The 16,181-nt window shown below is 37.8% G+C and overlaps 1 protein-coding gene across 1 annotated transcript in view; it reads left to right on the top strand.

Moving 5' to 3' along the window:
- Nucleotides 1-16,181, top strand: part of NAA25 (N(alpha)-acetyltransferase 25, NatB auxiliary subunit) — a 74,243-nt gene that overhangs the window by 51,937 nt on the left and 6,125 nt on the right. Inside the window, exons 12-19 of the mRNA XM_012663418.1 lie at nucleotides 1,692-1,791; nucleotides 6,651-6,802; nucleotides 7,356-7,481; nucleotides 10,397-10,640; nucleotides 11,095-11,218; nucleotides 11,870-11,935; nucleotides 12,555-12,652; nucleotides 14,455-14,565. Of these exons, the coding sequence (XP_012518872.1) occupies nucleotides 1,692-1,791; nucleotides 6,651-6,802; nucleotides 7,356-7,481; nucleotides 10,397-10,640; nucleotides 11,095-11,218; nucleotides 11,870-11,935; nucleotides 12,555-12,652; nucleotides 14,455-14,565 (1,021 nt within the window). The remainder of the gene's footprint in view (nucleotides 1-1,691; nucleotides 1,792-6,650; nucleotides 6,803-7,355; nucleotides 7,482-10,396; nucleotides 10,641-11,094; nucleotides 11,219-11,869; nucleotides 11,936-12,554; nucleotides 12,653-14,454; nucleotides 14,566-16,181) is intronic.

Raw genomic sequence — 16,181 nt, 5'->3', positions numbered from 1 at the left:
TATATGGGGTGTTTTTTGTATTTTTTATCTTATTCTTAATTTCTTTTCCTTTTCCCCTTCTCCTTCCTGTCACTTTTCTGCTTTAAAAACCTTCTTTGGGGCAGTAATAGTTGAACAAATGTTAAAAGTTATATGATATTTTTTTTCCCCTATAGGAAAATCCTGTTTGAAAACAGAATTGCAATTTTCTGACTATTACTGTCTCCTTGCTGTCCATGTGCTTATTGATATATGGAGAGAAACGGGTAAGCAGCAGTGATTTCAATTAAACTTTTTTTAAATTATAAATACTATGTTCTTTCCTTAGATTAAGTATACAATCCATGAATTTGATTTATACTTTTAGGTCTTTCTTCCTTTCCCTTTTTCCAGGTTGCTTCTAGAAGAACCCAAGTCTCCAATTTATCCCCCTCCCTGTAATCAGAGTAATCTTAAATCAATAGATATTTGTTCTGTTTTTTAATGTTTCTAAATAATGAGTGATGACTGTAAAAAACCTATTACAAAGCTACAACAATTAAAATATAATGAAACTGATTCATAAATAGATGTATAGGCTTATGGAACCAAACATCCCTTTTTATTCACTTTAAAAATTTTATATGCAGGAAAATGCATTCTTTTTGAAATACAGTTCTGAGTAGCTCATTTAAGACAAAAATTTAATACATAATAAAGGAAACATTATGAGTTACTGAGGAAGAGGAGGATGATTCAGCAAATGGGATTGCCTTTTCTTTAGGTTCTCCCACCTGACATTTTCTCTTATTAGCAGTTTTGGGTAAAAAAATTAACTTTAGGTGCTTATGCATTACTGAGAAATGCAGAAAGGTATTATGATTATGCTGCAAAGTTAAAACAAGAGTGAGGCCAGGCAGGTGGCTCACGCCTGTAATCCTAGCACTCTCTGGGAGGCTGAGGAGGGCGGATCGTTCAAGTTCAGGAGTTAGAGACCAGCCTGAGCAAGAGCAAGACGAGGTCTCTACTAAAAAAAAAATAGAAAGAAATTAGCTGGACTACTAAAAATACATATATAGAAAAAATCAGCCAGGCATAGTGGCGCATGCCTGTAGTTCCAGCTACTTGGGAGGCTGAGGCAGAAGGATCGCTTGAGCCCAGGAGTTTGAGGTTGCTGTGAGCTAGGCTGACGCCAGGACGCTCTAGCCCGGGCGACACAGTGAGATTCTGTCTCAAAAAAAAAAAAATGGTAAACAAGTTTTCCCTATAAATGGCAAACAGCAATATACTTTGAATCCTTACTCTTGGCATACATAATTTTGAAGTCTTTACTTCTGCCCTGCAGTCGATGTTGACGCATGTATTTTGTTTGTTGACCTCAGAGATGCTTTTGACTACTCTTTGTGATTATTTAAGGGCATTTTTCTGTTCCCTGTAGTGCTATTTTAGGAAGACAGTATTATGTTCTCTTATAACTTTTATGTTCCATTAATCATCAGAGTGTAAGAAGGCATAGCATAGAACTTTAGGTCTCCCACAAAAATGAATTAACTTTGCTGTTTTTCTTTTCTTTTTTTTAATTTCATCCTGTGAATTAGATCATTTCTATGGCAGGATGTTTTACTTTTTCCTTATGCCTAGCTATTTCTTTGCCAGGTGTATTCTAAGTGTAGTATTTGATACTGGAGGTGGGTAAATATAACACGTATTTTTTTTCTTTCCTTCCGACCTAGTTATCTTTTGACCCGATACGCGGAATCTCTAGGTCAGTATGCTGCTGCGTCCCAGTCCTGTAACTTCGCACTCAGGTTTTTCCACTCCAACCAGAAAGATGTAAGTGAAAAACTTTTTTTACTGTGGTCTTGCCTGCTGACTACACACAATTCAGAGAGTGCATTACCTCATGTCACAAGTGCACATGTTGAGGTGCACCATGCTGTACTAGCAAGTGCCCTTAGGCCACAGCTTACTTTCCAAGGCTGTTAGGGAGAGGTAAAGAGTTATTTGTGTTTGTTAGAATGCCTGTGTTTAGTAGAATCCTTGGAAAGTTGCATTTCAAATTGGATACTAACAGACTAGAAAGTGTTATGCTTCTTAGATGTATCTTCTGATCTCTAGGAGACTTTTCCAAGGGTATGAGAAACAGCCCGTAAGAGTTTATAGCCTGGGATGCCATGTATGATTCTGTGATAGCAGCTGCTCTCTGTTACCTTTATTTAATCCTGACGTTTTTATCTACTGTACCCTTTGCCAACAGTGAGTACACTTACATTTTTTAGAAAATTAAAGAACATTCCAGGATATTTAGGTCAATAATATGTTTTTTAACGTAGCAACAAATAAGATAGAGTACACATATTTTCTAGAAAATTAAAGAACATTCCAGGATATTTAGGTCAATGGTACGGTTTTTAAAGTAGCAACAAACAAGATACAAAGTGTCTCTGTGCCATAACGAAAGGATGGGATTTGCACCATATTTTTCACTGCAAGCAGACTTGGACTCCACTTACTGGTTAAGTAGAAATTTTTGTGGAAAAACCATATGGTCTCTACTCATTCGATCAACCACACCAAACTACCCAAGGAGTATGGAGAGAAGGCATATCTTTAGGGTGGGCACTGCCTACTTGGTTCTCGTTACTTCTAAGACTCATTGCCTGGAATTTGGCCATGCCAGATATGTGCCCGTAGCTTTCCATTTTCATGGTCTATCAGCTACTAAGGAACTTGGCAAGGGAATTGGTATCTGGGATTCTTGGCAAACACTCGTGAGGATTTTTTAAAAAAACCCTTTTATAACAGCTATGGCTAATCTATCTTCCATCTAATTCTTTACGGGTGTATTAAATAGAAGGCAGGGCAGAAATATTTCTGCAGAATAGAATATAGGTTTGTTGTTTTCAGCTTGTGATAATTATGTTTTGACAAGCTTCAGGGAGTGGCCTAGAGGGCTGGAGTAGCGAAGGATGGCTCTGAACGGTGGAAAGCTTCTTCTTGTGCTTAGATGGTGAGCTGTGTACCATCAGTTGGTTTTTAGCCCGGCATCCCCCCCAAGTCTTCCTCCTTTCCTCTAATAATTGATATGTCTGTTTAGATCTCATTTTGGGGCACAGCTTCTGATCAGGGAGCGAGGGAAGTGGGTATTAGTATCTGAGCATGCTGTTCAGAAGGTGTTGGCCTGGCTTAGAGGTCAGAAGGACATCTCTAGGACATTGGGTTTCTAAGATCTCCTAGCGTGAGTGGGCAATTGAGTTGTAAATCTATGAGTTTTCACTGTGTGTTCAAGTATCTGTGCCTGCCCTCCTCTGTTTTCAAGAAGTTTCAGTAAAAATATCAAAAGAATTCATTTCCTTAAATCTCATTTTGGCTCTCATTTCTATATTTATAAGAAGGAGATCAAAGAAACATTTTATTTGCTGAGGAATCCTTTTCAAAGCTTTGTTTCTCAAATAGCTTTGACATAGTGGCAGTAAATAAGGGATTAATTCAAGTCTGGTGGCTGGTTTTCCTCCAGTTTTCAAGCATTCTAGAAGAATCAAATATGGCCACTTCATGAAGATTTGGTCGTTAAAGGCATATTATTATTATTATTTTTTTAAGAGATGGGGTCTTACTCTGTTGCCCAGGCTAGAGTGCAGTGATGCAATCATAGCTCACTGCAGCCTCTAACTCCTGGGCTTAAGCAATCCTCCTGCCTCAGCCTCCCGAGTTGCTGGGATTACAGGTGTGAGCCACCATGCCAGCACATTATCTTATAGTAATGAAAGTTAATTTTTTTCTTCCCACAAATGTTGTATCTGAAGAGTTGTTTTGAAAAAACAAAAATCCAAAAAACAAAACCACAAAATATTATAATATAGGGAAAGGAGATCCCCTGGAGCAATTTGAGAGACTTTGTTATCCTCAGTGGGTTTTTTTGTATCATTTTTTTCAATGTTTTGCTGATGGTTGAGTGTAGCAGAATTGACTAATTCATCTCAATGCATGTGATATTGAATCTGATAAAATTGTAGCATTTTATTGATCTGGTTCTAGGACTTTTTTTGCTTGAAATTTATTTTTATTACAACTAATTGAGAAGATGGAGCTAATTTAATCATATAGAAGTAGATAATCTTGGGGAGTCCTGGAATCAGAAGAAAAGCACAATACAGCAAGGAAAATGCACCTTAATGCCAAGTCCCAGAATAAGAAAATAGAGACTGTGATGTGGACTGTTTCCTAAAGGACCTGAGGCTAAGAAAGATCATAATTGTAGTGTCGTACTATGTGTTAAACCTTCTGCTCATAGTATGAGAAACATCTCTCTTCAGGGCCAAAACTCTAATGCTCTACATCTTTTATTCTTGGTAGTTTTGGGGATCCCCAGATGCTTTTTTCTTGGGTGACTGATGTACTTCAATTCCCAACTAGCTCTTTGAAAGAACACTTTTACCTAAAGGGAAAATCCAGTGTTCTGCTTAGTAAGGGTTCGTGCTGTGGGATTGAAAGTTATATTTGGAAGGTCTACATGGGAATTTTCTTTCTAGAAAGGTCATTGTCTACTGTCATCTTTCTTTGGAATAGATTTTTTTTTTTTTACAATATAAGAATCAGCAGTAGGTTTTCATATCTCCAAAAGTCACTTACATGTTTATACATTATAAAAATTTCCCTTTAAAAATCTCTATTTTAGGTATTCATGAAGATCATTATTCAGGGGTTTGATGTCCATATATTTTGCTAATTTTTACAGCAACCAGGGTTCATTTCAGGAATCCATACGGGACCTAAATAGCCTCGTTGGTGCATAAATGAGTAGAAATAGGTATGGACAATGTATTTTGATATTTAGAAGTCTTTAAAGTGCCTGTGGCTTCCAGTTTTGCCTGCAGTTCCTTCAGGGGTTGTTTCTTCATATAGTAATACTTTCATAGCCTTTGTCCTATTGGTCTCTTCCCAGGCTCTTGTCTAGCTCTGCAGTGGTACTTTACTGCAGCATTAAAGGAGGACTATCTAAAAAAGAAAAGCCAGAGAATGATAGTTGCCTTCTTAATTTGTTAAAGACTATATTCTCCCTTTTGCCCTGTATTTTTCTCTTTTAAAAGCTTCTGCCATTTTTCTAAAGTGGTATTCCACGGACCATTCAGAAATTAAAACTGCCTCTACACTCGGTAAGGCTGCATTCTAGTCTTTAATCACAGCATATTTTGGAACTGTAATTTGTAAATTTGTTTGAAATTAACAGAATCATATTTTCTTCCTGATTAATTGCTAAATCACGTATTCCTGACCAGCCAGTTTTTCCAAGCTGTAAGTTCCTATTGCAAGGGCTTATAGGAAACCTTGGTATGTTTTCTAAGCCAAGGGGCCATAGGATAGACATACATGTTTAGAGTATCCTGGCCTCTTCTTGATGGGGTGTATCACTATCCCTTAATCAAGCTAGAAGGTACACTCAGTCTTTTTCAGGTAGTCCTTCTTTAAACCTGCAGGATCACAAGTAATCTTTTTAATTTTCTTGTGTCCGTCCGTCTTTAATTTCTCCAGATACTGCAGGCAAACAGCTCGCCGAGGTGTTCCATGGGGGTTTAAAAGCCGCATCGAATGCAGTTGAATTAGCGCCCGTGGCGCAATCCCGCGGCCTGAAATGAACCCTGCGAGGCTGTGTATCAGAGGGTATGTTGTTGACTATTGGCCTATTTTTCTACTGGGCAAATTATTCAGACATAATGGAGATATGGGGGTAGAGCTGACTGACTAAGGCTATATAAAGATTGGCTTTTCCAGAAAGGATCTTTGGGGCAGACATCAGCTTTGAGCTTAACACTTTCTTTGGCCCAAAGGGGTAATTTCCTGTCTTCTGATCCTGATGGCAGTGCTGCCCATACCCATAAAATGTGCTTCACTGAGATTTTCTTCTATTGTGCCAGAATTTCTGTTTAGAATTCTTTATCTTGCCTCTGTTCTATAATGTTTCATCCATATATACGTGTTAATCTACAATTAAAGCACATGTGGTGAGTGTTCCCTTCTCTTACTTGTTTATGGAAATTTCCAGCAGAGGTCTTATAGTTTAGATGGACAAGAAACCTAGTTCTTGAAGTCTTTCTGTCCTCAGAATGGATTATGACATGTATTTTTATAGGTCTGTTGTTTGGTGTCTTACTTATTCTGATATAATGCTTATATGCCCTGTGTTTGTGATACAGTATTCGGAAATAAACAAAACTAAGGAGCAACTTGTCTTTTTCTGAAGGAGACTGATTTTTATTTGGGGTGGAGGGGTAGCTATATTATTCCGGTATTTTTAGAACCTTTGTATGAAATACAGTTTATCCTAGATGCAGAAAAACATGGAGTAATATCCCTTCCAGAATGGCACTAACCAAATTTTTGACTGATATGGCAAAACAGAACTTCCAGTCCTGTTGAATTGAAAGACATGACTGCCAAGAGAAGGTCTATGTGATAGTAGCAGCAGCTGGGTATTCTAATTAATAATATTAGTAAAGAAGACATTTATCTCAGGTATAGGAAGGAATAAAAATAACATTTTTAAAAGGTGACATTCTATTTGGTGACAAGACCTTTAACAATTAGATTCAAAACTTAATTTTAGTTCGAGTGTTTTGTTTTGGCTGGCAAGGGTTGCTTACGTTGCCTTACTTGTGAAATATTTATACCAAGGTGATGTCTTTCCTTCCCAGACCTCAGAATATATTATTCAAGCTTACAAATATGGTGCGTTTGAGAAGATCCCAGAGTTTATCGCTTTTAGGAACAGGCTGAATAATTCTCTTCACTTTGCACAAGTCCGTACTGAACGGATGCTGTTAGATCTTCTACTTGAAGCAAATATGTAAGTATTGCATAACAGCTGGAAAGGAACTAAGGGATTAGAGATCAGATGCTGAGAGCCATTAATGGGCTCATGGGTGTCATTAGCAGGCTTAAGGAATAATGGACAAAAAAGAGAGAAAGGGGGTTCCTACAAGAAAGAAAGAGAAAACAGAATCTGGGTGCATGTCATGGGGAATGATAGCATACTGCCAGCAACATCTCAGGTCCAGTACAGAAGCCAACTAGGCCATGGTCATCACCTCCTGGTCCATATTGTTCTTACAAGGTCTCCCCCTCCCCTACAAACAAGGGATTTCAGGAATTAATGCTGATTTCCTTTATTTTAGTTGGGCTTCCAGAAGCCTTTCTTTTGCTGTGTAGCAAAACTGTATGATCTGTGCTTGGTTCTCTTTTCCTTTATATGAACCTTCTTAATAATAAATCCTTCCTTTCTCTTTCCCTTCCTTTCTCTTTCCCTTCCTCTCTTTCTAATAAAACCAAGTCCTGGTTAACACATCTGCATGGTTGTTTTACTACTGAAATAATACATAAATAAATTTTCTATGTCACAGATCAACCAGCTTAGCAGAAAGTATAAAGTCAATGAATCTTAGGCCAGAAGAAGATGACATTCCATGGAAAGATTTGCGAGACAACAGAGACTTAAACGTTTTCTTCAGCTGGGATCCAAAAGACAGGTAACTAGAATTTAACCCTTAGCCATTTATTTTTAAAGAATTGGGATGAATCTAAGATTTAAAAAGAAAAAATCTACTTGTTACACAAATATAAAATGTTTGTTGTAGGGATCAGGAAACACAGGTAAGCCAAATGAAGAAAATATCTCATCCCCTATGTTGGGACTCCTGGCTAATCTAAAAGTTAGATCTACTTCGCACCATATGTAAGAATTCCAGAAGGATTAAAGACTATATGCTAAAACTCCTTAGAAATTCTAGAAGAAAATATAGAAATTTTTATTTATTTTTTTGAGACAGGGTCTCACTTTGTCACCTGGGGTAGAGTGCAGTGGCATCATCATAGCTCACTGCAACCTCAAATGCTTGAGTTCAAGCAATCCTCCTGCCTCAGCCTCCTGAGTAGCTGGGACTATAGGTACCCACCACCAAGCCCAGCTAATTTTTCTATTTTTTGGAGAGAGGGGATCTTGATATGTTGCTCAGGCTAGAAAATATTTTTAAATGAGTGAGGAAAGCCTTTCTTAGCATTATATCAAATCTGGAAACAGAAAGGATTTAGCTTCGGTAAATAGAAATAATGTGTTCTAAAGGTTTGTGGTAAATTTCTTCATACAAATATGCTTCATAGATATAGGGAACTTTTAATAAATTGATCAGAAAGAAACAGTGGGCAAAGGGCTTAATAGGAAGTTCAAAGAAATGCACCTTATAGCAATAAATATTTTATTTCTAACCAAAAAGGTTAATAATTGTGGTCAGCAAAGATGTACGGAAAATGTTTATGGTTGTACATTTACATGGGAGTAAAACTTTATATAACTGTCTTATAGGGAATTCTAATGATATGTATCAAGATTAAAAATGCCACATACTGGCCTTGCCTGGTGGCTCACACCTGTAATTCTTGCACTCTGGAAGGCCAAGGTGGGAGGATTGCTTGAGGTCAGGAGTTCAAGAATAGCATGAGCAAGAGCGACACTGTCTCTACAAAAAAATAGAAGAATTAGTCAGGCCTGGTGGCACGCGCCTATAGTCCCAGCTACTCGGGAGGCTGAGGCAGGAGGGTTATGAGCTCAGGAGTTTGAGGTTTCATTGAGCTGTTGTGATGCCACTTGAACTCTAGCTGGGGCAACAGAGCAATACTCTGTCTCAAAAATAAATTTAAAAAAAATGCCACATACCATTTAATTCAGCAGATCCACTTCTAGGAAAGCAGAACCTAAGGAAATAAATGCTCAAACATAAAAAGATGTGTATATCGGGTATTCTGAAAACACTGTGATTTGGGGTTGCCAAGACCACATTCAGTGATTCACTAGAAGGACTCAAGGGACATAGCACATAGTTGCACTCAGTGGCTAAGGTTACTGTAGCAAAAGGATACCAGGCAAGATCAGTAAGAGAAAACGGCATGGGCAGAGTCTGGAGGACTCCACAGATTTCCAGTGCTCTCTCCCTCCTGTGAAGGGACACACTGGGCATGTTCTTTTCTCTAAGTAGCCAAAAAATGCAGTAACATATGCACAGTGTTTCTGACCAGGGAAGCGCATCAGAGCTCAGTGCTCAAGGTTTTTATCATGTGGTTACATAGGCACATTCTCTGTTCAGCAGGTATTAAAATTCTAGACTCCCAGAAGGAAAGCAGGTGTTCATCATAAACCACAGGGTTTGTATAGTATAGGCCCAGTGAGCCACTCTTATCACTTAGGGAATGGTTGCAGTACAAATTTCCCAGATATCAGCCAAGGGCCAACCTTGTAAGGAGGCCCTTCTAATATGATAGTAACTGTGTTAACTGCTTTGTTAACTGCTGCTGTGTTAACTCTTTACTGCATGCACTGTTATAAAAAGATGACATTTGCAAAATAGTGTAAATGCTGTGAACCAATTTATTTAAAACTAAGTTGTGTAAATACTATTTTTTTTGTCTTGCTCTGTCTCCTGGGTATAAGTGGCATTATCATAGCTCACAGCAACCTCAAACTCCTGGCTCAAGGGATCCTTCTGCCTCAGCCTTCTAAGTAGTTGGGAGTATAGGCACGTGCCACCACACCCAGTTAATTTTTCTATTTTTTTTTTTTTTGAGACAAGGTCTGGCTCTGTTGCCTTGGCTAGAGTGCCGTGGTGTCAGCCTAGCTCACAGCAACCTCAAACTCCTGGGCTCAAGCGATCCTCCTGCCTCAGCCTCCCGAGTAGCTGGGACTACAGGCATGCGCCACCATGCCCAGCTAATTTTTTCTATATATATATTTTTAGTTGTCCAGATAATTTCTTTCTATTTTCGTAGAGACGGGGTCTCGCTCTTGCTCAGGCTGGTTTCGAACTCCTGAGCTCAAACAATCCACCCGCCTCGGCCTCCCAGAGTGCTAGGATTACAGGCATGAGCCACCACACCACGCCCGGCCGATTTTTCTATTTTTTGTAGAGACAGGATCTTGTTCATGCTCAGGCTAGTCTTGAACTCCTGGCCTCAGTGAATCTCCCACCTAGGTCTCCCAAAGTGCTAGGATTAAAGGCGTGAGCCACTGCGCCCTGCCAGTGCTACTTTTAGTTACACATTTTTATACATTTATATTGCAAAAGTCAAAGGATCTATACCATGCGTGTTAATACTGTGGATGTTTTGTTTTCAGGCACTTTTTCTTTCTGTTTTTTTACTTTTGAATTTTTTATATCATGTATTTTATCAGTAGAGAAAAAAGTTTCCTTTAAGGGGAAAATTACCTTTCATTCCTATTTTATTGATGGTGAAATGGGCATTCAGAAGATTTTGGCTTGTCTAAGGTCATTTTCAGCTAGTAAATGAAAACTGGAGCCATTCAGAGGCATCTTGACTGGTTAAAGCAAACTTTGATTGATTTGAAGGCAACAGATTCAATAAAATAGATGGTTTGGGGATGTTTCTGTTTAAGGGATGTTTCTGAAGAACATAAGAAACTTTCCTTGGAGGAGGAGACCTTGTGGTTAAGAATCCGATCCTTAACACTGAGGCTGATCAGTGGACTTCCAAGTCTCAACCACCCTGTGGAGCCAAAGAACTCGGAGAAGGCTGCTGAGAATGGTGTATCTTCCCGGATCGATATTCTTCGTTTGCTCCTTCAACAGCTGGAGGTGGCCTTGGAGACAGGAAAGCGATTTACTGAGAAGGAAATTCAGGTATTATCAATGAGTATTTGCCATCGTAGCTACAATAATTATGTTTGTGACTGTCTTTTTAAAAATAGGAGTTTTGGTGGGTAAGTACCAAAGAATAGCATTTTGTCCCAGTTTATTGCATCTGTGGGAAAAGAGGAATATTACAGACTCAGAGGGAATTGCAGGGGCTTCTTTAATATCTACAGGATAGTGAGATCAAGCAAAATAGCTTTTTTGGGGGGGGAAGATGGTAAAGTTTTAATAGCTAGCAATAAATTAATACAACATTTTTGTTTTTACCATAATGATTCAGTTATTAGTTTGCTGATTAATGACTTTTAACCAAATCATTGAAACAGGTTTTTATCCAGTATGTTAACATGCCTTGTTTTCTTATTTTGTATGAATTTAGATGGTTTTAAAGGACATAATGTTTCCCCTCTCCATTTTTTTTTTTTTTTTTTAACCCCCCTAGTATCCTTTCCTTGGTCCTGTACCTACCAGAATGGGTGGATTCTTTAATTCTGGATGTTCTCAGTGCCAGATAAGCTCTTTTTATCTTGTTAATGATATTTATGAGCTGGATACCAATGGTTTAGGTAAGTGTACACTTCCAAGTGTGTTTACTGGGTCTTTGTCATTGAAAACTTAATAAATGCAATAAAATGTCTATAACCTCTCACAGTTGGAAAAGTTTGGAGTAGATGGAAGCTGTTCTAGAAATGTGGAAATGTCTGATTTAGTATCCAAGAGGATACATTACAGGTTACAAAGTAATGTTTTGGAAGCTTAAGACCTTTCCATATTTGAAATCACTTGTTAGGTTCAGTTGAAGAAATCCTTCATTTGTTGAAATATTGTTGGACTTTAAAAATCAAGCCCTAAACTTTGTGGAAAAGAGATTTTTTTTTCCTAAGCTCTCAACCCAGTGAGAATCATAAATATTCCATAGACCATTTTTGAAAATCATAGATTTGTAGATCCTGTTATTTAGAATATTTGCAGCACATAGATTTCAAGTCCTTCTGAAGAATTTTAGGTAGTACCCTTGGAAGAAAGGTAATTAATGTCTTTTCTTTTCTCTTTCCTTTTTCTTTCCTTCATCTTTATCTCTGAACCATGGGATTTAGATGCCAAGGGGTCTTAAGCTAAGAGAAAATGTCCTTGCACATGAACTGCTTACAGGTATTGATCTTGCTTCATTTTACAAAGAAAATGAAAGTTTTTCATTTTTTGTTTTTTAATTTTAGAGGATACGATGGAGATCCAGGAGCGAATAGAAAATAGTCTTAAGTCTTTACTAGAACAATTAAAAGGTAAGTGTTCTTTCTGAGGATGCCTGTATTTATTATCTGGTTGTTTGGCAGTAGTTCAAATTTTTTTTTTCCTACAAATCTTGCAAGAGGATTTGAAAATGATAATGCATGCCTTTGGGATTTTTAAAGACTTGTTAACTATTAAAAGTTAAGTTTTGATTACACAAATAGTAGATACCTGTTATAAAATGGTACAATAAAATGGTGCGCACCTGTAGTCCCAGCTACTTGGCAGACTGAACCAGGAGGATCGCTTGCGCCCAGGAGCTCGAGGTTATAGTGAGCCATGATTGTGCTACTGCACTCCAGCCTGGGCAACAGAGTGTGAGACCCTGTATCTAAATAATAATAATAATAATAATAAATAAATACATAATATAAATAAAAATAAATAATAAATAAAATTTCCTGCAGATCATATGGGGCAGAAAAAATAAAGAGCTTAAAATAGATACTATATCCTTTGGAGTTTGGTTCATTATGGGAAATGAAGGGAAAAAAGCTTTGTGGATTAAGCTTTTATAGTTGTTTATTCTTCATTAGATTGTGCATTGTGTTTCTAAAAACAGCATTGAAACAAAAAGCTGAATAAAACCATAAAATATTTTTTTGTTTTCAGATGTCTTCAGTAACTGTAAAGGTGATCTCTTAGAAGTTGAAGATGGTAACTTGAAAACACATCCTACTCTTTTAGAAAACCTAGTCTTCTTTGTTGAGGTATGGTTTTGTTCTCTTGCTGAGAGAAGTGATTTTCCTTAAAAGTATATAAGATTCATTTTCCAACAATGAACAGGTAATAGGCACCTTATACCTGCAATTTAACCCTCCTACTCCTGCTTTTTGTTAATTGAAAAGCAATTTAGGCTAGGTGCAGTGGCTCATGCTTATAATCCTAGCAGTTTCAGAGGTTGAGGCCTCCCAACTCCTGATCACTTGAGCTTAGGAGTTCAAGACCAGCTTGGGCAACATAGTTAAGACTCTGTCTGTACAAAAAAATAAAATATTAGCCAGACGTGGTGCCACATGCTGTAGTCCCAGCTACTCAGGAGGCTGAGACTGGGGGATTTTTTTGAGCCCAGGAGTTTAAGGTTACAGTGAACTATGATTGTACCACTGCACTCCACCCTAGGTGACAGAGTGAGACCCTATCTCTAAAAGAAAAAAAAAAGTAATTTGAATCATTTTCTAAACTAACTCCTTGCAAGAATTCCAAGAAAATTTCTTTCATAATTCTTAGGTAAAACTTGTTGATATTTGCTTTACTCATTTCTAAGGCTCCCCATGTGTACTCCAAATCTAGCTATTTTCTCTTCATCCTCTTTTCTGATTCACTCTTTTTTTTTCCTTTTTTTTTTTTTTTGAGACAGAGTCTCACTCTTTTGCCCGGGCTAGAGTGAGTGCCGTGGCGTCAGCCTAGCTCACAGCAACCTCAAACTCCTGGGCTCAAGCGATCCTCCTGCCTCAGCCTCCCGAGTAGCTGGGACTACAGGCATGCGCCACCATGCCCGGCTAATTTCTTTATATATTTTTAGTTGTCCAATTAGTTTCTTTCTATTTTTAGTAGAGACGGGGTCTCGCTCTTGCTCAGGCTGGTTTCGAACTCCTGAGCTCAATCCGCCCGCCTTGGCCTCCTAGAGAGCTAGGATTACAGGCGTGAGCCACCGCGCCCGGCCCTGATTCACTCTTTATGACATAGTCTACATTAATTTGTCCAGCTTCTCTTATTTGTTGTTGTCACTTTCTAATTACTGCAATATTATGCATTAAGAAGTCCAGGAGCTGATATAGCAAAACTCCCTTTTTTTTTTTTTTTTTTTTTTTTGCCAGAGAGAAGAGGAAGATCACAAACACTCATAATCCATTGTCTTTCTTTTTATTTCTGTCACATATTTATTTACTTTTCTCCCCCTATTAGTCTATAAGCTTCCTGAAGGCAGTGTACTCTGTTCCGATGACTGGCACATTGTAAATGCCTAAGAGATTCTTACTGAATGAACAATAACTGGAAATATATGTACATACACAACACTGTAGTGTAGGAGAAGACATGTAAACAGCTAATTTAATACAGTGCAGGATATGTGCTGATCAATTGGGGGGAGTTCTCCATATGTTTGTAAGTTAAGGTTTGCAAGTAAGATGGTATTTTATCTGGAGAGGTGTGAGGGGAGAGAGGCATATTCTAAAGTACCTTTAGATTCCACCAAATGAAAAGGACGTTAATAAATCTCTACTTCTATAGGAAAGTGAAAGAAAACTGTGCAGGGGCAGATGGATATAGAGCTGGGAGAGCCAGAATAATAATAAAGAGTTAGGCTATTGTAGTATTCTGAGCAGGAGATGACAAAGGCATGGATCAACGTGGTGATTGTAGAAAGCAGAGACTCGAGGGAGAAATTGAAGGGATTTGCGCAGAACTGCCAGTTAGAATGTCTTTGTTTCATCCATTGCCTTTAACTTCCTGATAGATAATGGTAGTGCAGTCCTTATTCATGAATTTGCAATTTTTCCTCTTTCAGACTATTTCTATTATCCTTTGGGTATCCAGTTACTGTGAGAGTGTCCTGCGACCATACAAATTAAATTTACAGAAAAAGAAAAAGAAGAAAAAAGAAACCAGCATCATCATGGTAATAGCAAGAAAACACAACTAACATTTTGGTCACATGTTACTTTTTCTTTTCACTCTTTTCTTCCATGTTGTAAAAGTCCTTAGGATACTGTATACATTCCTCCCCACAAACTTTTTTTTTAAATCACACACCTACAAAAAAGTTGAATGATTAGTGCAATTACACCCATAACAGTCCTTACCTAGATTATCACTTGATAACAGTTTACCGCATTTGCCTTATGTCTGTCTCCCCCACTCCCCCTCCTTCCATCCTCCTCACCCTTTCTCATTTATTGAACCATTTGAAAGAAAAGTATAGACTTATGTCACTTAACATACCAGGATAGAACAAAGGGCAAGTCTCCTACAAAACCACAATACTTAAGGAAATTTCACATTTAAGAAATTTAATATTGATACAATAATATTATCTAATAAAATTTATATTCAAGTTTTTCGAGTTATGCCAATTATGTTCTTTATAGCCTTTTTCAGAATACTAGCATGCTATCAAGGATCTGACATGACCTTTAGTTGTTATTTCTCTTTATCCTTCTTTAATCTAGAACGCTTCCTTTACCTTTCATTTTGTTTTGACTGTTGAAAAGTCTAGCTAAGTTTTGGTAGAATGTCCCACTATCTGGATTTCGCTAATTACTTCCTTAGGTTTAGGTTAAATGTAGACACTATGTCCTTTTTTGTGATTTCAGATTTCATTATTTGATTAAGGAAGTGTCTACCAGATTTCTTCATTGTAACAGTGCCTTTTTTTTTTTTTTTTTTTTTGAGACAGAGGCTTACTCTGTCACCCCAGCTGGAGTGCAGACCTCAAACTCCTGGGCTCAAGTGATCCTCCTGCCTCAGCCTCCTGAGTAGGTGGGACTATAGGTGCGTGCCACCGCGCCTGCCCAACAGTGCCTTTTTTTCTTCTGAAATTCATAAGTAAGCTATGAGATGATGCTTTGAGGCCGTGAAATTCTATTTCCCAATGGCCTTTCATCTATTGGTTTTGGCACCCATTGTTAGTAGAAATTGCCTGAATTATTTATTACATTAAAGTGTCCAAAATGGTGATTTTTAAAAATTCTATCCTCTATTACTTACCAGCTGGCATTATTTTGTAAAATAGAGCTGTCCCACTCTAATTCATATATATTTGAATGTATAAAAAACATATATGTACATATTTTAAGTATCACTATTTGGGTATCACTATGGACTCTTTTTTTAAAATTCACTTTATTATAATCTATTATCAACTTTTTTTTTTTGGATGCTCAAATTGTCCCAAATTTGGGTAGCCGCTTTAAGCTGGTGTCGGTCATTTAACATGTCCTTGTCAGTTGTTTGTTTTGTTTTGTTTTGTTTTCAGGTCCAGGGAGAAGGGGCAGGTGGGGCTGCCGCTGCCTCCCCTGAATGGCCCTTGTCAGTTTTTGAGCCCTTTCTGGAACAGCAAAAATGCTCCACATACTTTGTATTTTCTCACTAAACTGAAATCACACATTTTTTCAAGAGCCCTTGTTTCTTCATGGGAAATGGTATTTTGAAACCAAGATCTAGGTGTTACTGTGCTTATTGCTAAGGGGCTTTTATTGCCTGTAGTTTTCAGTGGAGAGACCTAGGCAATATATT

Source organism: Propithecus coquereli, unplaced genomic scaffold, assembly GCF_000956105.1.
Source record: "Propithecus coquereli isolate 6110/MARCELLA unplaced genomic scaffold, Pcoq_1.0 Scaffold81, whole genome shotgun sequence".
Taxonomy (NCBI): Eukaryota; Metazoa; Chordata; class Mammalia; order Primates; family Indriidae; genus Propithecus; species Propithecus coquereli.
The sequence above is the reverse complement of the archived record's forward strand: the minus strand, read 5'-3'. Positions and strand labels throughout refer to the sequence as shown.